The following is a 25,250-nucleotide window of genomic DNA, read 5'->3' on the forward strand; positions in this document are numbered from 1 at the left end:
TTTATATGTGTTCTCCCTACCTAGTAGAATGTGAGCTCCTGGAGAACTGGGACTGTTATGCTTTTCTATTTCTATCTCAGCTCATAGTGAGCACTTAATACATTTATTTTGCATTCATTCATTTGTTTATCATTCATTCATTCATCAAAGCTTGATGGGAAAAACACATTAGAGCAACTCATACTTACACAAAACCTGTCTTAATACATACTTTTGACGTGTTATGACAACAGATATAGAAGACATCTGCACAAAAACTCGAAGCATGTTAATGAAACACAGGATTTGTCACCCCAAGGCAACTAAAAAATGTTGTCACTTACTTATCTAAAGGTAGAAGAAAATTGATAAACATTCTCAGAGCATGCAAAATACAGGTTACAATTTAAAAAATCAAGAGCTACTTTTGGAATAAGCAAACCTTACTTCACAAAGAAATTGAAAAAAAAAAACCCTAAGGATACTCATAGCCAAAACTGGTTTATCTCCAGGCATAGCATATAAAACCACAAAGACTCAAGAACAGAATCAAAAAGCCATCCATGGGTGATGTCTACATGAACTCAACTAAAAATATGTTGACAAAGGCATGTTGAACAGATGACTGAGTCAAGAGGACATTGGAACTAGAAATTATAGAAAGGTTATCCTTAAGAAGCCTAGACATATTGATCAAAGCCAAATACAATGGAATGGTGGAAATCATGTAATATGTCACTACAGATTGCAAAAATCTAAGCTCTATTAGACATAAAGAGACATGAATAATTGATGTGAATCGTACACAAGCAACTTGCTATCATTTGTAAACTAAAATAAATCTCTATCTCAAAACATCCTTGAGAATTCAACAAGTGAAATGCACTGGAATTGGACATCATTATAGATAGAACTGTTGTACACTTGTGTGCCTAGGCATAATAATAAACCACAAACTCTTCTTACATTCATTTTTAAATTTTGAGTTCCAACATTCTCTCCATCCCTCCAGTCCCTCCTCCACCCATTGAGAAGGCAAGTAGTCTGATACCAATTATACATTGTTAAGTTGTGCAAAACATATTTTCATGTTGAAAAAAAGCGAGAAAACCATAGTGAGAAAAAGGTTTTAAAAATATGCTCCAATCTGCACTCAAGGGTTTATCAGTTCTCTCTCTGGAGAAGAATAGCATTTTTCATCATGAGTCCTTTAGAATTGTCATGGATCATTGTCTTGATCAGAGTAGCTAAGTCTTTCACAGTTGATCATAGCTAGCATATTGTTGTTACTATGCACAATGTTCTGGTTCTGTTCATTTCACTTTGCATAGATCATGTAAGTCTTTCCAGATTTTTCTGAAATCATCTTGCTCATCATTTCTTATAGCACAATAGTATTCCATCACAATTATATATCCCAACTTGCTCATGCCAAACCAATGGACATCCCTTCCATTTTCAACTCTTTGCCACCATAAAAAGAGTAGCTATAAGCATTTTTGTATATATAAGTTATTTTCCTTTTTCTTTGATCTCTTTGGGATACAGACCTAGTAGTGTTATTGTGGGGTCAAAGGATATATACAATTTTATAGCCCTTTGGGGATAGTTCCAAATAGTTTTCTAGAATGATTGTACCAGTTCACAACTCTATCAACAATGTATTAATATAACTATTTTTATATATCCCTCCTGCCATTTGTCCTTCTCAGTGTATTTTTATGTCTCTCTCACCCATTCTCTTTTCATAATTTTCTTGCATTACTTTAATTTCTTTTTTTCTTAATTAAAATAATTTTCCTCTTTTAAAAATATCTTTTTTTTGGTTCTTTTAGGAATTATTGTTGGATTTATGTCCAATCTGCATTTTCCTTTGAAGCTTTTCTTGTAGATATTTTCATGTCATAGTCTTGTTCTGCATTCATGTCTTGAAATTCCTATAATGACCTCAGCCTTTTATAGTTGGGTTCTTTTTATTGTTGTTGTTTGCTCATTGTTCCAGCCTATTTCATAACTTTGAGCTTTTCATTAGATTTGGGCTTTGCTTACTTTTGGAGGGTGAGTAGGGTCATTGCCCCAAGCTTTAGTCTTTTTTGCCTTATTTTCATAGCTAGTTCTGGGCGTCTATAAGTTTTGAGTGCTTCTAAGATAGTGTGATCCAGGGAGAGGTGTGGTCACCGCTTTCCTGGTCTGAGGTCTGGTCTTCAGCCAGGTAGGGCACTTGATCTCCAACAACCACAATTCCTCTCCTCCCTGGAACTGCAACTCCACTCTGATATGGGTAGGGCCCCTGCTTTCTTGCAATTGCAAGTGCTAGCTCTCCATTCTACCATGTGATATGGTAATGGGTAATAGGCAATGGAGTTGTTAAATGGTACCTGGTCCTGTACCCAGTGGTAGTACAGGGACCCCTACAATCTCTTTGTGACCAAGTATCCAGTTCCTTTACTGTCTCTGGACAGTGGGAGCTCCTGGTACTCCTACTGCTTCTGATTGTTACTACCACTGCCTCCATAGCTCACAGCTGGTGTTGCCACCCTATGTTTTTGGCCACCCTCCACCCCAGTGCCACAGACCTCACATTCTGACCTCTTAAGTTGTCCTGGCCTGGTAAAATGTTTCACTCCAACCTTTTGTTGGTTATGCCTCTTTAGAATTCGATTTGAAACAATATTTTAAAATTGTTTGGAGGGGAACAGAGAGAATTCAGTTTCTATGCTGTCTTTGCTTTGCCAGCTTGAATCTGGGTGACAAACATTTAAGAAAAACTATTTTAACATAACCATACCAAAGAATTTTAATCTCTAAACTACATGGAATAAAAAGCTTTTGAAATACAGAGACCTCCAAGAAATTAAAATTATGTGTAAACAGAACAAGCTATGTGTCTCTGTTGCTAATTAAATTTTGGTAAAGATGCTAACATCTTCATATTCTTATTCAATTACAAAAAGGAATTATTTTATATACCTGCACAGTAGCCCACAGGAAATTAAATATAAGAGAATAAAAGCAGGATAGGAACTCTTGGCCTCAGGCCATTTCTAACTGAATCCCATTTAAAAAGATTGGAACAAAACAATACAATAATATTATCATCATCATAATAGTAATAGTAAAATCTACATTTTCAATATAATTATAGATTACTCCCATTCCTGTACTCTACAATCTGATCAAACTGTACTCCTTGCTATTATTCCTCATATTCTATGTTCCATATTTGATCTTTCTGTTGGTGAATGCAGTTCCAACTCATCTTTACCTCTTAGAATTCCTTGTTTCCTTCAAAACTCTGCTGAAGGAAAATCTTTTACATGAAGCCCTTCCTCATAACTCCAGCTACTGGTGCCCCACTAAAGAAAATTTAGTCATGTATGTATTCTCTCATATGGTAGAATGTAAGCTTCTTGAGGGCAAGAATTCTTTCATTTTTCTCTTTGGGTCCCCATAACCTAATATAGTGCTTAGTGGATGTATAGTAGGTACACAATAAATGCTTGTTGATTGACAGATTATTTGATATCCACATGGAAAACTGTTCTCCAATTAAAATATGCCACCAATACAACTAATATAAAACATGATCACTTTCAGGAAGATAGTTTCAGGCTCTGATGGTTCTACTTAGCCTTTAACCTAGTATTATCTCTCTTGTTGTTGTTCATCTTTCATTTTTGAATGACATCATGGGTGATGTCTTGACTTGTGCATGAATTGGATTTAAGTGAGGCAGAGTTTTACAAAATCATCAGCCTCATTTTGTCTTCCAGATTCATCAAAGTCCAATGGCGAAACAAAAGTCAGGATGACTGGTGATGGTTCTGGATGCAGTGGATGATCTTGGTGTGTCTTCAGTGTCTGACTAAGCTTTAAATACTTCACAGTACCTGCTGCAGCTGTCTTCATGGCCATTGGAACAAATTGTTCTCATCTGCCTATGGAAGCTTTAAGCCCCAGGCTAAGGGTTTTGTATTTAATTCTAAAAGCAGTAGGGAGCCATGAGGTCATCACTCTACCAAAGTACTACAAAACATTTAATTAGCTTTCTAATAACATATCTCACTTTGAAACACCAAAGCCACCCTTCAGAACCATACATGCAACTATTTTTGGAATGCAAATATAGGATTTTTATCTCTCTAACATTTCATCTTATTAGATTTGGCTGATAAATCTAGGACACTGAGTTGTGTTGTTTTGGTCTTTTCCTAGTCATTTAAAAAATTTTTTCTCTGCTGACTTAATGACACAGGACTAATCCCAATGTATGAACCATTAAAGTAGGCCTTTGTGTAATTTATTATTAAGTAAAGAAATCTTACACAATTGGTTCCCTTTGTTCTCAAGACAACCTCTTCCTTTGAATTCCAGAACCATCCAGCCTGTTTTAAAAGTAGAATTGAATAGTAAAAGTCATAATTTTTTTTCAGTATTTCATATTAAATTTTCACTTGTTTAAAGTAATTGCCTTGGCTGGAATGATTGACGATATCATTTTTATTTCCATGATAATCAGCTAAGGAAATAGTTATCAATGGCTCATCCTTCTTTCTAAGATACTCACTAAGAAGGGCTGGCTAATGAACCTTGACAGGAATATATACTTATACTTTCCTAATTTTCATAATTCAATTGTAGTCTGCATATGTGTATGTATAATTTTACTTTTAGATAAGTAAATGCCCTTTTTTTCCCTGCTGTACAATGCAAGGATGAGTAATATCCTTCCTTCCTCTCACCCCTAGAGAGAGGAAAAAAGAAAAAAGAAAAAAAACCTTGTGACTGCTTGATTTGTCTCTTTAACAAAATTCTCCTTTGTTTTCTGTAAAATCAGTGTGAATACAAAGCAAGAAAAATACAAACTAATGACTCCTCTTGTTTAGAGACCTGTTCAACTAGTAATTACTAAAAGTAGATAAAATTTCTTGTCAAGAATTATATCAATGAATTTCTTGGCCACATATATGCTTTATTTATAGAATGATTTTAGTCAGAAAAAAAAATTTTATTGTAATGAGGGATATATACATGTATGTACTTCTTTATACTATTTTTATGCCCCCTATGATGCCTAATTAATTAACTAATTAATTAATTTCTGGGATTGGTCCAATTCCTACCTGCCCTATAAGAAAAGCTTTGAGTTCACTTATTAACACCAATATAAAATTCTTTCATCTCATTCTAAACTGGTTTAGCTAGATCTAGGATCTAGGACCAAGGGCTAGCAAATTTGGCCTCTGATGCCATAAACCTCTAGTGTGGTAGATTATAGAAGCAAGGAAAACTGATAGGAACCTCATAGCAGAAGTGAGAATCCTTGGTCATCATTTCATTATATATCTTCATTCCAAAATAAACTTGGGAATTAACAATAAAGGCCTTGGGAGCCACTGAATCAGTAGTGGCAGCAGCTGCTTCCAGAACTCTCAGGCCACAGATGCTAAGGGAGTCAAACAACTGGTCAGAAGGAGATTACAGGGATCTCTTTGCTAGCACTGAGGCAAGATTCTGTTGTTTTGACCATACTCCTATCTGGGTTGCATTCCTGGGTGACAGTCCCAGGACAAGGGGGAGCTAGTGGCCATAATGGAGCAGAGGACCTCCTCACAGTTCCAGAAAAGAGTTCTTGTCATCACTCAGACCAGAGCACAAGCCTGGAGTGTAGTAAACACCTCTCCTTAGATAATACCAGCTTAGAAGAACTGAAAACTTACAGGTCCCTAGAAGTGTCTCTGAAAACAGCTGCATAAAACCCCTGAAGCTTGGGACAATGTGCCTCACCCCTATCCTGGAAGCAAAGTTGTACTTTAATAAACAGTTAAAAGTGAAGTCAATAAAAGGCTGGCAATATAAGCAAATAATAGAAAAAAATTCTGACTATAGAAAGTTACTACGGTGACAAGGAAGATCAGAACACACACTCAGAAGAAAACAAAGTCAAAGCTCCTACATCCAATGCCTCCAGGAAAAATATGAATTGGTCTCAGCCATGGAAGAGTAGAAAGGATATATAAAGGATTTTGAAAATCAAGTAAGAAAGGTAGAGGAAAAATTGGGTAGAAAAATGAGAGTGATATAAGAAATTCATGAAAAATGAGTCAAAAGCTTGGTAAAGGAGACATAAAAAAATACTAAAGAAAATAACACCTTTAAAAAACCAGACCAGGCAAAATGGTAAAAGAGCTATAAAAAGTCAATGAGGAAAAGAACACCTTAAAAAAGCAGAATTGTCCAAATGGGAAAAGAGGCGCAATCATTGAAGAAAAAAAACTCCTTAAAAAGTAGAATTGGCCAAATGGAAAAGGAGGTACAATAGCTCATTGAAGAAAATAATTCCTTAAAAATTAGAATTGTGTAAATGGAAGCTAATGGACTTTATAAGAAATCCAAAAAACAATAGAACAAAACCAAAAGAATAAAAAAAAATAGAAGACAATGTGAAATATCTCAATGGAAAAACAACTAACCTGGAAAAATAGATCAAAGAGAGGTAATTTTAAAATTATTGGACTGCCTGAAAGCCGTAATCAAAAAAAGTACCTAGACATTGTCTTTCAAGAGATTATCCAGGAAAACTGCCCTGATATTCTAGAATCAGAGGGTAAAATAGAAATTAAAAGAGTTCACTGATTACCTTCTGAAAGAGATCCCAAAATGAAAATTCCTAGGAATATTATAGCCAAATTCCAGAGCTCCCAGGTAAAGAAGAAGACACTGCAAGCAGCCAGAAAGAAACAATTCAAATATCATGGAGCCACAGTCAGTATAACACAAGATTTTAGCAGCTTTACATTAAATAATCAGAAGGCTTGGAACAAGATATTCCAAAGGGCAAAAAAGCTAGGATTACAACTAAGAATCACCTGCCCAGCAAAACTGAGTATAATCCTTCAGGGGAAAAATGTATGTTCAATGAAATAGAGGACTTTCAAATATTCCTGATGAAAAGACCAGAGCTTAGTAAAAAATTTGACTTTCAAATACAAGACTCAAGAGAAGCATAAAAAGGTAAACAGGAAAGGGAAATCATAAGGGATTTAATAAGATTGAACTGTTTATATTACTACATGGAAAAAAGGTACTTGTAACTCATGAGAACTTTGCAATTATTAGGGCAGATATAAGGAGTATATATAGACAGAGGGCACAGGTGTGAGTGGAATATGAAGGGATGATATCTAAAAAAATAAAATTAAGGGATGAAGGAGGAATTACTGAGAGAAAGTGAAAGGGAAGAGTAGAATGAGGTAAATCACATAAAAAAGGAAAGAAAAATTTTTTCAGTGGAGAGGAAGAGGGGGGAGGTGAGGGAGAGTGAGTGAACTTTACTCTCATCAGAATTTGCTCAAAGAAGGAATAATATACACATTCAATTGGGTATTGAAATCTATCTTAAACTACAGAAAAGTAGGAGGGGAAGGGGATAAGGGAAGGGGAGAGTGATAAAAGGGAGGGAAAGATTGGGGGGAGGGGGTAGTCAGAAGCAAAACACTTTTGAGGAGGGACAGGGTGAAAGGAGAAGGAAAGAATAGAATAAACAGGGTGGGGGGAAATAGGATGGAGGGAAATGCAATTAGCAATAGTAACTGAAAAAAATTTTTGAAGTAAATGTCTCTGATAAAGGCCTCATTTCTCAAACATATAGAGAACCGGATCAAATTTATAAAAATAAGAGCCATCCCCCAGTTGATAAATGATCAAAAGATATGAACAATTTTCCTATGAAGTAATCAAAACTATAACTATATAAAAATGCTCTAACTCACTATTGCTTAGAAAAATGCAAATTAAAACGTTTCTGAGGTACTACCTCATACCTATTAGATTGGCTAATGGGACAGAAAAAGTAAATGACAAATGTTGGAGGGGATGCGGGAAAAATGGGGTATTAATGCATTGTTGGTGGAGTTGTGAAGCAATTCAACCATTCTGTAGAGCAATTTGGAGCTATGCCCAAAGGGCTATAAAACCAGGCATACCTTTTGACCTGGCAATACCAGTACTAGTTCTATATCCAAAGAGAGATTAGAAAAAGGAAAAGGACCCATAGGTACAAAAATATTTATAACAGCTCTTTTCTGGGGACAAAGATTTGGAAACTGAGGGGATGCTTGTCAATTGGGGAATGGCTAAACAAGTTATGGTATGTGATTGTGATGGAATACTATTGTGATGTGGGAAATGATGAGTGGAATGTTCTCAGAAAAGCCTGGAGAGACTTGCATGATCTGATGCAAAGTGAAATATCGACTATGTATAAAGTAACAACAATATTGTACGATGATCGGCTGTGAGTGACTTAGGTATTCTCAACAATACAATGATTCATGACAACTCTGAAGGACTTAGGATGAAAAATGTTATCCATTCCCAGATAAAGAACAGATGCTGTCTGAATACAGATTGAAGCATACTTTTTTGCTTTATTTTTCTTGAGGGTTTTTTTTGTCTATGTTTTCTTTCACAACATGACTATTATGGAAATGTTTTACATCACTACACATGCTTAACCTATATCAAATTGCTTGCCTTCTCAATGAAGAGAGGTGGGGAGGAAGAAGGGAGATAATTTGGAACTCAAAGTTTTAAAAATGAATGTTAAAAATTGTTTTTACATGTAACTGGGGAAAATAAAATACTAAATAAAAAAAGAATAACTTTGAGCGAATACGTCATTTTCACTATTATAAATACCCAAATTAACTACAAAGGATATGTGAAGGAAGACTATCTGCAGCCAAAGAACTGATAAATAGAATTATGTATTATGAGTGATTTTACATATATGTACATATTTGTGTCTAATGGTAGCCATGGGAAGGGGAGGGGAAAGAAAAAAAAGAAAAAAGAAATGTAAACAATTGTTATATATTTAAAATGAATAGCAAGTTGTACACAATAGACTTGCAGTTTCATGTGCAACCATCTTTTTGAAAATTATATTAATGTTATGGAAAAGATTGTTGTATCCCTTAAATTAAAAATAAAATATAATTTAAAAATATTTGGTGCTAGTTAAAAAATAAGAGTGCATCAATGGAACAGACTGGAAAAGAATCAGAAGTAATTTAATTCAATTAGCACAGTGTTCAGCTGACCTGAAAACATAAATTATCTAGGAAAGAGCTCCGTATTTGATAAAAATTGCTGAAAAAACTTGGAATTTGTCTGACTATGATTAGGTTTAGAACAATACCTTACACTTTAAATAACAGTATTTTTAAAATAATTATGTTACTTGAATATATGATTATATCACAAAAAAATTAAAAGAATAGTAGATTAGATACTTTTCACAGCTATGGCTAAGGGAGTGAATTATTAAACAAAGAATAAAGGTGATTATAAAATATAAAACAGATCATTTGTACCACAGAATCAGATCATTTGTGCCACAGAATCAATGCTTTTGAATTATGATGCTGGAAAACACTTTTGAGAGTCCTTTGGACAGTTAGGAGATCAAATCAGTCAATACTTAAAGAAATTAATCCAGGGTATTCACTGGAAGGTCAAATACTGAAGCTGAAACTTAAATACTTTGGCCACATAATGAACAGATGGACTCATTAGAAAAGACTCTGATTTTGGAAAAAATTGAAGGCAAAAGGGAAAAAGGATGGTAGAGGATAGATAGTGTCATAGAAACAATAAACATGAACTTGGACAGACTTTAAGTGATAGTGGAAGATAGGGAGCCTGGCATGCTATGGTTCATGGGGTCATGAAGAGTTGGACATGACTGAACAATAATTTTGACTGTATGAAACTGAAAAGCTTTTGCATAAACAAAATTAATTCAACTAGAATAACAAAGAAAGCAGGCAACTGAGAAAAATATTTGTATGAAATATCTCTGATAATGATATGATATAAGATATATAGGGAATTAATGTAACTATAGAACAAAGTTATTCCTCAATAGATTAGGAGTCAAAGGATATGAACAAAAATTCTCAAAAGAATTGCAAACTGTTAGTCATATGAAAGAACGCTCCAAATCACTAAAAATAAGAGAAATAAAAATTAAAATAACTCTTAGGTTTTATCTCACACTCAGTAAATTGACAAAGATGACAAAAGATGGGATTAGTCAATATTTAAAAAGTTGTGGAAAGACAAGTACGCTAATGAATTTTGGGTGTTACAGAGGTTTGACTTAACCATTTTTTTTTTGCATTTTAAAACAGTATTTTATTTTATTTTTCCCAATTACACGTAAAGACAATTTTTTAACATTCATTTAAAAATTTTCGAATTACAAATTTTTCCCTCTCTCCCATAACCCTTCACTAAAAAGGTCAAGAATTTTAAATAGGTTATATATGTTTAATCATGTAAAACATATTTCCATGTTAGTCATGTCAAAGAAGAAACAGACCAAAATGAAAAAAAAAATCACAAAGATAAAGATAAAGACTCCAGCAGTTCTTTCTCTGGATGTGGATAACATTTTCCATCATCAGTCCTTTGGAATTGTCTTGGATCACTGTATTTGCTGAGAAGAGCTAAGTTATTTGTAGTTATCATCACACAATGCTGCTGTTACTGCGCACAATGTGCTCCTGGTTCTGCACACTCCACTTCTCATTAGATCATGTAAATCTTTCTAGATTTTTCTGAAATCATCTTGCTCATCATTTCGTATAGCACAATAGTACTATTCTATTACATCCATAAGCCACAACTTGTTCAGCCATTGCCCAACTGATGGGCATCCCCTCCATTTCTTTCGCCACCACAAAAAGAGCTGCTATAAATATTTTTGTACATGTATGACTTAACCATTCTTAAAAGTAATTTGGAATTATTTGAAGAAAGTGACTAAAATGTCCTTATCTACTGACTCTGAGATTTCACTGCTAGATCTATACCCCCAAAGAGGTCAATGACAAAAAGAAAGATCACTAAAATATTTATGCCAGTATTTTTTGTAATAGTAAAAATTAGAAAAGAGTAAATGCCCATGAAATATGATGAATACAGAGAACATATAAACTTTGCTTACTTCACTTTGCATCAGATCATATATCTTCATATGCATATGTGTACATATATAATCATATATATGATTAAAACATTATAAAGAACAACAATAATAAAACAACAAAAACTTAATGCTTTGAAATTAAAATGACCAAATTTCTACTCAAAGAAGAGATAAACAAAGCTTCCTCCCACCCCACCCCTACTTCTTTAACACTTAATATAAAGGCAGGCTTTTTTTTTTAATATAGTGGTTAGTTTTGTTGAACTGGTTTTTTCCTCTTTTTCATTTTTTATTATATGGGATTACTCTCTGAAAAAGGTATATGTCAGGAAACAAAAGTATTTTTACAATAAAAAATATCAATAAAAATGAATTTAAGATATATATTTAAAAACAAAGGGTCCAGAGACTGGTGCTTGTGTGAGTAAGGACAGTCTAGATAGTCTAGATAGGACAGAGGAGTCCTTAGGTGGACAGGGGATAGCCTAAGAGCATTAGAAGCTTTAAGGGAGATATTTAGAGGCAAAAGTTGAAGAAGAAGGAAGAAACTTAGCTTTATATCACAATTTTAATTAGGCTCTAGTTGGGGCTTTGCTATAGGGGCAGGGAGTAGTTCTAACACAGTTTTTATTCAGACTAGCAAATCAGTGGGAAAAAATTAAGAAGGACTCAGAAGAAACCACAATGCTGTGGAGAAAGTGACTTGGCCAGAGAGTACTCAGAAGGACATTGGAGAATGGCTTTGTACACTGGGAGCCAGGAGGTGAGAAAATTCTTGACAGTACGCAAAGCTTGACCTGGAAGTCTAAAATTTAAGTTCTGATATTAGGATCTGTGGTGGAGGGTTCTGTGTGATTTCTTCTTTATTCATTCAACAAACATTAATTAAATATCAAATGAGATAATTTTGTAGAAAAAAAGTGTTTAGTACAGTGCTTGGCACATACTAGGCATTATATAAATGCTTGTTCCATTCCCCTTCTCTCCTTCCCTACCTCTTCCCCACCCTTCCCCTACAACTAGTTATATCTGAGGTACTGGTAATATAATTTTTTTAATGAAACAAAACGACAGAATCTCTAAGCATCTCTTACTTAAGAGAGTAACACTCCAACATTGTTTAGGAATAGACCAGAGTCAATTTTCAATATCATTTTTATAGTAGAACAATAGGAATTAACTTATATGTATCAAGTACCTTATGGGACACATATGTAGTCTTACCAAAGAAACACACAAAATGTATCTATGAAATGGACTTGAAGCTATTCCAGGCTATCAGATGCTGTACAGGTTGGATCAGAAATGAGAATGGCAATCTTATGAAAAATTCCCAGTGACACTGAATACTTGCAAATAGCTGATAGGGCCTACATTTGGAAAGTTTCACTGGAAAATTACTCTAGTAAACCCTAGTAAACATTAGTTAATTTTACCCAGAAGGAAGATAGAACTGTCTTGTGAATTGAAGCTCAAGTTCCAACTCAGCTAAACCCAAGGATTAAGTGAAGCTTGTATGTTCTAACGGGCAGTTGGTACATTTCAGCAATAGCAGCCAGCTGGAAAGACTAAGAAAGAATGTACCATGTGCCTTGATTATTTGCACAAAGTAAAATCAACAAATAAAATGGATTTTGTAAGTTGTTTGCTGTTATCTTTTCAAGTAAATTTTCTCTCTGACTGAAGTTATTTGTTTATTTAGTGTCAACTTAAGCACATAGCAAATAAAATTACTTATTGTGTTGAAACAACATGTATGTGATCACATTAACTATCATTAAATGTTCCTCATACTTCTCCCAGCTCCTTTTTAATAAAAATAAGAGACTAGAGATGTCTATTTTGCCTTCCTTTGAACCATACAATGATCCCTGCTGTGCTGCATTTGGGGATTAGCCCTCACTACAACAGGGTAGTTGAGAGGGAGTGTACTTGAAGTGGAAAAACTCAGGAAGGACTTCATGGAAAAAGTGGTTGAATTTCATCAAGAAATCTAAAAGGAAGTGTAGGTCCAGGAGTGGTGGGGCAAGTTTAGAATCTCCACTGCTGGGAAAGGCTGAGGATGGTCATCTGGAATTTGGGAGCTTCAGTAGGGCAAAAAGTGATTAGGTGCCCTTACTAACTCCAGTACAAACATGGTGAGCTCTCCAGGATGGAGTACCACTAGGCTACCTAAGTAGGAACAAACAAGCCTAGGTCAAAAAATTGGAGGAGGTTAAAGTTTCCATGCTGAGATTTCCTTGAGACTTGGGATTAAAGGTTCAGGTCGTTTACAACACTTCCTTTCCACCTGAGTACAAAGCAGCCACAGGGGTGCTAGATACTTGGCTGGTGGATCACAATGGCATAGGAATTTCATTCAGCTGAATCTACTCAAGATGTCCTCAATGCCTGTGCTTGTTCAATATCCTTATTCTCCTATGGCTAAGTAAATGTCTTTTTTGTTAACCATTGAATGACCTACAAATGTCTCATTTTGTTTAAGTATTAAATCTAAACTACCTGAGTCAGCCCAAGCCAGAACATCAAGAAAGTTAAAGAGGTCACCAACAGAGAGTGTAAAGAAAGAATTATACGGGACCCAAGATAGAGCCTTGAGGAGAATTACATATATGATGGGCCAGTAAAGGAGATGGAGAAGGAGCAGGAGGTGAATCAGGAGAGAACAGTGTAATGAAAGCTCAGAGGAGAGAGTATATAGTAGCAGAGGTCAGCCAGCAGTGTCAAATGCAGCAGATAGGTTTAGAAGGATTAGGATTAAGAAAAGACCATTAGATTTGGCAAATAAGAAATCATTAATAACTTTGGAGAGAGACTTTTCAGTTGGGTGATGAGATCTAGAAGCCAAGTTCCTGATGGTTGAGAAGTGAGAGAAAGAAAATGCAGTGAATATAAATAGCTTTTTCTAGGAGTTTGGCTGAGAAAGGAAAAGTTTAGGATGAGGGGATAGGGGCTGAATGAAAGTCTTTTAAGGATGCCAGAGACTTGAGCATTTTTGAAAGCTTTATCAAAGGAACCAGCAGATAGAGAGAAATCATTAAAGTTGCAATAATGGAATGGAACCAAAGGCTCTTGCAGAGGAGTTGGCCTTGTCAAGGAGAAAAGCTACCTTATTGTCAAATATGGGAACAAAGGAGTATATACTGGGGATTATGTCAAGGAGTTTTGAGATGAAAGGAGTGGTAGGAGAAGGAGATCCTGTTGAATGGCCACAATATTCTCCATTGAGATAAAATCCTCAGCTAAGAGAGAGGGAGGAGAGGTAGGTGTGAGAAGTTTTAGCAAGGAAAAGTAGGCTTAGAAGAGCTTTTATGGCCACTGAGGTAATCAGTTTGGGAGGCATAAAAAGATTTCTTTGTTTTCAGTGAAGGCCTAGTAGAAGCTGAATAACATGAATTTACAATTCACTCAGTCAAAATGTTGTGTGACCTCCTTCTTACTGTCTGGCCGAACTTGAGATAGAGCAGAGATAGAAGACAGGAGTGATTTAGGGCTGAAGTTTGGCAAGGAATGTGCAGGTTTAGGAGGTGTTCATGCATAGGGAGAGATAGAATGCTAGGTGATTATGGTCAAATAGAAAAATGTGAGAATTTTTAATTAGAGAAATAAAACATTCGTGAATAATGGTAAAATCTAGTCTGTGACCATCCATCCTGATATGTGGTTGAAATGGAGAGAAGAGCTTGAAACTAGTCTTTTCTTAGCTTCTTTTTTAATGTGTCATGGATCCTTTTCAGCATTCAGGTGAAGTCTATAAATAGGCCCCTTCTTAGAATAATATACTACAGAACCTTCAATATCCATGCTGATGCTCTCTCAAATTCTCTTTCTTATTTCTCAGGTTCCTTAAATCTCATTATCTAGTCCAGGGGTTCTTTCTGGGGTACATTAACTTAAAAAATTATCTTGAGGGGCAGCTAGGTGGCACAGTGGATAGAGTTCCAGCCTCGGAGTCAAGAGGACCTGAGTTCAAATCCGACTTCAGACACTTGACACTTACTAGCTGTGTGACCCTGGGTAAGCCACTTAACCTCGACTGCCCCACCAAAAAGAAAAAAAAATTATCTTGATCATTATTATTCCAATATAATGGATTTCTGTTGTAAATCTATGTATTTTATTGTGCACTTAAAAACTATTATTCTGAGTAAAGTCAAGGCTTTTCTTTAATTTTGTTTTCCTTTCTAGGACATTGATACTTTATGATGCTCATCCAGTTTTTCTGTTTATTTTCTCATCTATCCTGAAATGGCTCAAAGGAGTGGGCAAGCTTTGCATTCACTGACAATTTCAAGATCCTAAAGAAACAATGGTATATGCTCTTGTCCAAGAACACTGAATAGTCTGGTATCAGATTGTCCTTTTTTGTGACTGTTTCACATTAAATTCAGATGTGTCAATAAAATGTTTTTCCAAACAATTTCATGGCCATTGTTTTCTACAGTCATCACACCTACTGTTTCCTCCTCATCTTCTATTTATTTCCACCTAGTCCCTCCTCCCCTCCTCTGGGTTACTTTTAAATAATACAGGGAACTAAAGTAAGACAAATGGCATGAAACAGTTGTACTTAATGTGGCTCATACCGAAGGAAGGAAGAGCTGCATTTGTGAGTAAGTATTGCAAGAGATCCACCAAAGATGGAGAAAAGAAAGAAAGAAATGAAAGAAAATAAATCTTGCATGGATTCTACAGCCTAGATTAAATGAAAGGAACTACTCCTACTTGAGGAGCACTGGTGCTCAGGAGAATCTGATTTTCTTACTCTGTGTCCCTTCTGGGATAGAAACAAGTTGTTGTTTTAATAGATATTGATGGCTGTTAAAATTCTTCTGAACACTCAGATAACATTTCCAAACCATCTTGCCTGTTTATTCCTTGACCAAGTTAATTGAGTTCCAAAACACTGTCTCTGGTACTCACCTGCCTCTCTTGTCTTCCAAGCCTGCCATCCATCTGCAGATAAATGATTCATTCAGTTTCTGAACCATGCTGCTAGAGGTAATTAGTCCTTTTTTCCCTACTCCCTTTCCCCTTCTTGTATTATTGCTATTGGCCGTAGCTAATACATCATATTCAATTCAATTCAACACAATCCCATGATGTCTAAAGTTCTGTACTAAATGCTGGAGAAGATAAAGGAAAATGGTTCAAGTCCTCAAGAAATATGAAATCTAGTTTATCACATCTTAGTTTTCATCTTCAAAGTCTTTTTCTAGCAAGCAGTTTGCAAGGCCTTTTCTATCTCAGTTTTCTATCCCCTGAATAAGACAAAGTTTATCCTAAATCGTGAAAGAGTTGACAGTGCATTACTTCAAGCCATGCTGCAGAGGGGTCAGGCCAGGACAGGATGCTAACACTAAACATTCTTATTCTTTGGTGTACTGCGTAGGCCTAACATTTCCTCAGACCTCTAGTTCCATGTATATACTGACCTCTAGGGGTTGGCTTTCCTTCATAGAAACTCTTTATCTTCTCATTGAGTTCCAGCACTGTGATGGCAGCCTCCTGCTTAACTGTTGCCAAATCGGTCTGTAGCTTTTTCATTTTCCTTTTGTGCTTAAGTTTCTTTAAAAAAAAAAAAGAAAAGAAAAAAAAGTTTCCATCATGAAAAACAGGTGGGGATGAGGCTGGGGGAGAGAAAGGAACAGAAAGGCAAAGAGAAGAAAATAACTAACAATGCCTATACACATAACCTTGGAAGAATGACATAGCTGGAAAATGTTTGAGGCTTGTACAGATCAGATCCTGTTTGACTTTTACATAATAGGATGTGCATGTGTGATTGGGTATGCAAGGGAGACAACAAATTGAAATCCAAATCACTTTAAGATTCACTTAACTTTCAACATTTAACTTCTCTATGAGTTTCCAGAGTGGAAAAATTTAGACTTTTTGAGATAATGTGGAGAAGCAGCTAGATTAGAAACATTATCTGCCAACCTGCACTTCACTACCACTGATAAGCTATGGTGGAGTCAGACGTAAATTTTCCTCACTTCCTCAAAATACTTGGAATTTTTCCTGATCTGGAAATATATTCATTTAAATTTATCACATTCTTCTAGATTCTTTATGTCCTCTTCAAAAAGAAAGAAAATGAAAAAGGAAATTATTTGGCTCTAAATATCATATATACAAATAAACCATGTAGATCTTAGATGTGGATGCCACCAAATTAAATAAATACTGAATATGATACTCAGACAACTGGATGATATTTGATAGCATGTCCTCATGTATGAAGATATCTAGTCAATGATGCAGAACAGGTGTGTTCATATATAAAAATATGAACTCAAAACAGTTAAATTTGGGAGGGATTACTTATTTTACTGTAATATTTGTTTCAATAGAAAGATCCTCTAGTATGTTTACAATATGATGTAAATTAACTAAAATTTTCTGTATGTGAAACTCTTAGGAATACACATGTCATATAAAGTGATAATTGGTACATTTACTTTCTCAAATTTGGCAAATATACAGATACATATATTTGTATGCTCAAATTATTCTCCCAAATATCTTCCCCCAAATATGAAAAGGCAACAAACATGGTCAGATTTAAGGAGCTTGAGCAGGTTGGCTGAAGTTATAAGGTGAAAGATGGGGCAGAATTAATTTGAAATGGAAGCCCAAATCATGGATCCAAACCAATCCAGGTTGTCTAAATTACTTATAAGTTACTTTTTTATTTGTTATTGTTTTGCTGAGTGAAGAAGCAGGTCAAAACCTGTCCTTTTTTCTTTTCCCCACACAGAACTACTACGTGACATTCATCTGTATTCCTCCTTTGGGCATTTTAGGAATCAAATTAAATTAAATTTGCCAACATGCTTTTTATTAGTCATAGACATTAAATTATTTCAATCAAGATAATATTATCTTCCATTTTTACATTCACATGCCCAGCAACCATAGTGTTATATTAAGACTCTAATTAGGCCTATTATTACTTACTTTGTAACTATGTACTGTACTCTATGATTATGGAAGCATCAAAGCTTTATGGCCTGAAGGTAAATTCTTAGTGCCTGCTATTTCACAAACTTTTACTACTGGGTGGAACGAGAGAGGAAATCACACATTTCTATGTTGTTTTTAAAAGGAAATATTTATCTGTATTATACTACTGAATAGCATGAACTATGCCAGGATTCTAGGAATTAGAAATAATAAAGAAAAAATGTATAAATTTAGAAGTGTTTCACCTGGGTTTATGATCTCTCAGGGAAATTTCAGAATATTTCTACAACTTTTCAAACAGTGAACTTGAAACATTTTATAAGAAAATAAATTCAGTAATCAAAACTGTATTAAGACTCAATGTCACATTCAAAAATAACCATTAGCTCATGAAATCAGCGCTGTATTTTGGACAGTTTTTTCTGCACATTTGTCTTAGTTCTCCTTCTCTGTGTAGGTAGACATATTTTAAATGAACACAGAAATGTAAATAGCTTTGATCCAATCTACAATTAATCAGCTTTTTGTTTAAGTGAGGTTGGTGACCGAGGAATAAAAAAGATAACATCTGTATAGTAATTTAAGGCTTACAAAGTGTTTTCCTCACAACATTAAGTTAAGAAGCACAAGTATTATTAGCCTTATTTTACAAGTGAAGCAAATGAGGCCGAGAAATGTACACAGGATAAAATAGAAACTCTTTTGTTTGGCTTATAAGGCTCTTATCTGACTGACCAAGAATCAGACTTAATGGGGAAAGAGCCACGGTGCTTATTCGAGCTGGTTGGTGGGGAAGGGGGAAGGAGAAAAAGAGGGAAGAGGAGAGAAGACCTGGGGAACTGACCATTATCTGATATTCAAACTCTCTGCCAGTGGGGAAAAGGGACTTTGAGCCATAACTACAGGACTTCCTTTGACAGGGTGACTCAGAGGACATGAGCTTCCCTGGATCTTCCTCCTTTAGTGGGACAGGGAAGCCACTGAATTCCTTATAATCATCCTCTATCCCTGTGACGTTAAACAAAACTGCTGACCTGCCTGATCTCATTCAGGGAAACCTGCAGCTGGCACAAAATCCTAGTGCCCACTTTCACAAGAAGCCAGATACTTAGGAGTATTATGAGATCATCCCAGAAAAAACTATCTTGGCCAATCCAATTCATTTGTCACTCTGTACCATTTGTTCATCCCTGTGGCTTTTTTGCCTAGGGAATATCCCTGCAGCATGCCAGCCCACTTTGTCCCCTTGGTAATTCAGAGGCATAAGGGAGCCTCTATATTGGGAGGAACTCAGGTTAGCCAATCTTCATTGCCCTCCCAACCCTACCAACAGTACATTAGCATGCTTATTTTTCCACATCTCCTTTGCACAGCATTTGCATTTTCCTTTTCTGTCATGTTAGCCCACCTGATGGATGTGAAGCAGTACCTCAGAGCTGTTCCAATTATTTCTCTAATTATTAGTGATTTAGAGCACTTTCTCATATGACTTGGATTTTTTTTTTATAACTTTGATTTCTTCTTCTGAACACTGCCTGTTCATATCCTTTGATGACTTATCAATGGGAGAATGGCTCTGATTTTTGTAAATTTGGCTCAGTTCCCTATATATTTGAGAAAGTAAACTTTTATCAGAGACATTTGCTGTAAAATTTCACCCCCAGTTTCCTGCTTTCCTTCTAATCTTGGTTGCATTGGTTTTGTTTGTATAAAACTTTTTGAATTTCATGCAATCAAAATTATCCATGAATCTCTCTATCTCTCTTTGTTCATAAAATTTTCCCTTAATCATAGACATGAATAATGCCCTTTATGTCTAAATCACCTACCCATTTTGATTTTATTTTGGTATACAGCATGAGTTGTTGGTCTATGCCTAGTTTCCGTCAAACTGCTTTCTAGTTTTCCCAGCAATTTTTGTCAAATAGTGAATGCTCGCCCCCAAATCTTAGATCTTTGGATTTATCAAACACTAGATTACTATAGTCATTTAAAACCATATATTATATGCTTAATCTATTCCACTGATCAACCTCTCTACTACTTTACGAGTACCAGATTGTTTTGATGATTACCACATTGCAATATAGCTTAAAATCTGTTACTGCTATGCCATCTTACTTCATTTTTTATTTTTTATTAATTGATTCCTTTGATATTCTTGACTTTTTGTTTTTCCAGATGAATATTGTTTATTACTATTTTTTTCTAGTTTTATAAAATAATTCTTTGGTAGTTTGATTGGTATGGCACTGAATAAGTAAATTGATTTAGGTAGAATAGTCATTATTATTATATTAGCTTGGTCTACTCATGAGTAATTTAATGTTTATCCAACTATTTAGATCTGTCTTTATTTATGTGAAGTGTTTTATGATTGTATTCATAAAGTTCCTGGGTTTGTCTTAGCAGGTAGATTACAAAGGATTTTATATCATCTGAAGTTATTATAAGTAGAATTTCTTTTTCTATTTCTTCTTGCTAAGAAATGCTGATAATTTGTGTGGATTTAATTTCATACCCCATAACTTTGCTAAAGTTGTTCATTGTTTTAATGAGATTTTTAGTTGATTCTCTAGGGTTCTCTGAGTTTACCATCATATTGTCCACAGAGAGTGATAGTTTGCTTCCTTATTGCTTATTAGTCGTTCAATTTATTTTTATCTTATTGCTATAGCTAGCATTCCTTGTACAATTTTGAATAATAATGGTATAATAGATATCCTTGCTTCACCCCTGATCTATTGGGAAGGCTGCTAGTTTATCCCTATTTCACATAATGCTTGCTTTTGGTTTTTGATAGAAACTCCTTGCCATTTTATTTTTTTCTTTTCCAAGTTCTTTTATTTTTTTCTGCTTTTGTTTAAATTTATTTAGCATTTTATTTTTCTTCAGTTAAATGTAAAACCAATTTTTGACATTCATTTTTAAAACTCTGAGTTACAAATTCTCTCCCTTCCTCCCTCTCTACCCTTCCATCCCTCCATTGAAAAGACAAGCAATTCAATATAGGTTATACATGTTTAGTCATGCAAAATATTTCCATAATATTCATGTTGTGAAAGAAAATGTATGCAAAAAAAAAACTCAAGAAAAATGAAGAAAGAAAAAATATATGCTTCAATATGTATTCAGACACCATTATTTCTTTCTCTGGGGACGGATTGCATTTTTAATCATAAGTCCTTCAGAAACTCCTTGTCATTTTAAGAAAAAAATCCATTTTTTCCTATGTTTTCTAGTGTTTTTAATAGGACCATGTCACAATTTTTGTCAAAAGCTTTTTCTGCATATATTTATAGAATTGTGATTTTTTAAAAATTTTTATTATTGATATGATCAATTATGCTTACAGTTTTCCTAATTTTGAACTAGTCTTGCATTCCTGGTATAAATCTTACCTGGCCATAGAGCATGATCTTTGTGATATATTGCTATAGCCTCCTTCCTAGTATTTTATTTTAAAATTTTGCATTGAAGGCTGGAGCCAAGATTGCAGAGAAAAGGCAGGGACTTACCTGAGTGCTCCCAAATTCCCCTCCAAACAAACAACTTTAGGTGCTTCAAAATGAATTCTGTAGAGGCAGAACCAACAAAAGGATGGGGTGAAATAATTTTCCAGCCCAAGACAATTTAGAAGGTCAGTAGGAAAAGTCTGTTGCACCAGGGTAAGCATGCAGTGCAGGCCTTGTGAGCAACTGAATTGGTAGAAGTAGCTTCTGGAGCTCTCAGCCCGCAGATGAGTAAGGGGGTCAGATAACTGGTTTATAAGCAGATTACAGAGGTTCCTTTTCTGGTTTCAGTGGGTGCAGGACTCTGTTGCACTGCCCATAGGTCATAGTCTTGGGTTGCAATCCCAGGGCAAGAAAGAGTGCTGGCACACTAGAGCTTGTGGCCACAGAGGGTGGGAGATCACAGTTCCAGGTTGAAAAAAAAAGTGCTTGTTGTTAGTCACAGAAAAGAGCACAGGACAAAAAAATAGTAAACACACCTCTCCTTAGATCATACCACCTTGGAAGAACTGAAAACTTAGACCACCAGAAGTAGCTCAGAAAACAGTTGCACAAAAAAACCTGAAGCTTGGGACAGTGCCCCTATGACTCTGGGAACAGAGCCAAGATATATAAAGGTAAAAGTCAAGAAATGGGCTGGAAAAGTGAACAAATTTTAAAAAAAGAACCTGACCATAGAAAATTACTATGGTGACAAAAAAAGATCAAATAAAACTAAAAGACAGCAAATTCAAAACTGCTACATTCAAAACCTCAAAGAAAAATATGAGTTGAATTCAGACCCAAAATGAATTCCTGGAAGAGCTCAAAAAGGATTTTAAAAATCAAATGAGACAGGTGGAGGAAAACTTGGGAAAGGAAATGAGTGATGCAAGAAAATCAGGAGAAAAAAGTCAACAGCTTCTTGAAGGAGGGACCAAAAAATACTGAAGAAAATAACACCTTAAAAAACAGAATATGCCAAGTGGCAAAAAGAGCCACAGAAATCCACTGAAGAGAAGAACTCATTAAAAAGCGGAATTGGCCACATGTAAAAAAAATGAACAAAAAATTCACGGTAGAAAAGAACTCCTTAAAAAGTAGAAGTGGCCAAATGCAAAAGGATGTACAAAAGTTCACAAAGAAAATAATTCCTTAAAAATTAGAATTGGGGATAGAGCACTGGCCCTGAAGTCAGGAGGACCTGAGTTCAAATCCGGCCTCAGACCAAACACTTGACACTTACTAGCTGTGTGACCCTGGGCAAGTTTCTTAACCCCAATTGCCTTAAAAAAAATTAGAATTGGGCAAATGAGAGCCAATAATTCCATGAGAAACCAAGAAAAAAATAAAACAAAATTAAAAAATGAAAAATACTAGAATATGTAAAATATATCATTGGAAAAACAACTGACCTAGAAAATAGATCAAAGAGGGATAATTTAAGAATTATTAGACTACCTAAAAGCCAAGATCACAAAAAGAGTCTAGACATCATCTTTCAAGATATTATCAAGGAAAACTGTCCTGATATTCTAGAAACACAGGGTAAAATAGAAATGGAAAGAATCCAACTAACACCTCCTGAAAGAGATCCCAAAATGAAAACTCTCAGGAAGATTATAGCCAAATTCCAGACCTCCCAGGTCAAGGAGAAATATTGCAAGCAGCCAGAAAAAAAAAATTCAAATATCATGGAACCACAGTCAAGGTCACACAGGATTTAGCAACTTCTTCCTTAAAGGATCAGAGGACTTGATATGATGATATTCTGAAGCACAAAGGAACTAGGATTACAACCAAGAATAATCTATCCAGGAAAACTGATTTTAATCCTTCAGAGAAAAAAAATGAATATTTAATGAAATAGAGTACTTTCAAGTATTCCTGATGAAAAGAATAGAGCTGAATAGAAATTTTGATTTTCAAATATAAGACCCAAAAAAAGCATAAAAAGGTAAAGAGGAAGGAGAAATCATAAGGGATTCAATAAAGTTAAACTATTTACATTTCTACGTGGGAAGATGATATTTATAACTCCCAAGAACTTTCTCATTATTAGGGAACTTAGAAGGCATATACATAGATAGAGGGCAGGGATGTGAGTTGAATATGATGGGATGATATAAAAAAAAGAAAATTAAGGGGTGAGAAAGAAGAATGTACTGGGAGAAAGGGAAGGGGAGATGTAGAATGGGGTAATTGATCTCACATAAAAGAAGCACAAAAATGGCATTTTACAGTAGAGAGTTCGATGGAAGAGTTGGGGGTGAGATTGAACCTTATTGGCTGAAAGAGGGAATAAAATATACACTCAGTTGGGTATAGAAATCTATCTTATTCTACAAGAAAGTTGGATGGGAAAGGAATGGGTAGAGGGACTGATAGAAGGGAAGGCTCTTAGGAGAGACGGTAGTAGGATGCAAAACCCTTTTGAGGATGGATGGGGGAAATAGGATTGAGGGGAATACATAGTAATCACAACTGGGAAAATTTTTTATATCCAGTTTGTCTGATAAAGGCCTCATTTTTCAAATATATAGAGAACTGAGTCAAATTTATAAGACTACAATTCATTCCCCAATTGACATATGGTCAAAGCATATGAACAATCAGTTTTCAGATGAAGAAATCAAAGCTATCTATAGTCACATGGAAAAAATGCCCTAAACCACTATTGAGTACAGAAACAGAAATTAAAATATCTCTGAGGTACCATCCCATACCTATCAGATTGGCTAACACGACAGAAAAGGAAAATAACAAATGTTGGAGGGGATGTTGGAAAATTGAGACACTGATGCACTGTTGGTTGAGCTGTTAATTGATTTCGCCATTCTGGAGAACAATTTGGAATTATACCAAAAGGGCTATCAAATTGTACATACTCTTTAACCCAGCAATACCACTACTTAGTCTGTATCCTAAAGAGATTTTTAAAAAAGGAAAGCATCTATATGTACAAAAACATTATAAATATATATTTTTTTATTTTTGTGGTTTATTTTGCTGTTCTTTTTGTGGTGACAAAGAATTGGAAATTGAAGAGATGCCCACCAATTAGGGAATCCTGAGTATGTTGTGGTATATGATTGGGATGGAAAACTATTGTGCTATAAGAAATGACAAGCAGGATGGTTCCAGAAAAACCTGGAAAGACTTACATGAGCTAATGCAAAGTTAAATGAGCAGAACCAGGAGAACATTGTATACAGTAACAACAATATTGTATGATGATCAACTGTGAATGACTTAGCTATTCTCAGCCAGATTATAATCCAAGACAATTCCAAAGGATATATGATGAAAAATGCTATCCACCTCCAGAGAAAGAACTAATGGAGTCTGAATGCAGCATACTTTAGAAAAAATCTTTCTGAACTTCCAGAAGCCAAAGTGGCAGAGTAAGTTTCTGAACTTCCAGAAGCCAAAGTGGAAGAGTAAGCAGTAAATCACTGTAGCTCTCACATATTCATCTCCTAAGAACCATGAAATAGCACCCCAGAACAAATCTTAGAGAAATGGAGCCAGTGGAAAGATGGAGTGGAGCAGTCTTTTGGCCCCAGAGACTTGGAGGATAGGCAAAAAAGGTCTATCTCACTTTGGTAAAAGGGAGTGTGGTCCAGGACAGGAAGTATCCCAGCAAGCCAGCAGCAAGCCCTACTCCAGCAGACCAGTGGGAGATCCTGAGCCAGTACGGTGGAGCAGACAAACACCAACACCAGGACCCCCCACATGCCTTAGCATAGCTAGGGGAATGGATAGACTCCAGCTCCAAGAACTATTACATGCTTCAATATAGCTCCAGGTAGGCA

The 25,250-nt window shown here is 35.3% G+C and overlaps 1 protein-coding gene across 1 annotated transcript in view; it reads right to left on the bottom strand.

Annotated features, from left to right (window-relative positions):
- CCDC192 (coiled-coil domain containing 192) overlaps window positions 1-25,250 on the bottom strand; it is a 330,167-nt gene that overhangs the window by 62,238 nt on the left and 242,679 nt on the right. The window contains exon 6 of the mRNA XM_078152959.1: window positions 16,411-16,543. Coding sequence (XP_078009085.1) covers window positions 16,411-16,543 — 133 coding nt within the window. The remainder of the gene's footprint in view (window positions 1-16,410; window positions 16,544-25,250) is intronic.

This window comes from Phascolarctos cinereus, unplaced genomic scaffold (genome assembly GCF_003287225.1).
Source record: "Phascolarctos cinereus isolate Bilbo 61053 unplaced genomic scaffold, phaCin_HiC Scaffold_4;HRSCAF=312, whole genome shotgun sequence".
Classification (NCBI taxonomy): domain Eukaryota; kingdom Metazoa; phylum Chordata; class Mammalia; order Diprotodontia; family Phascolarctidae; genus Phascolarctos; species Phascolarctos cinereus.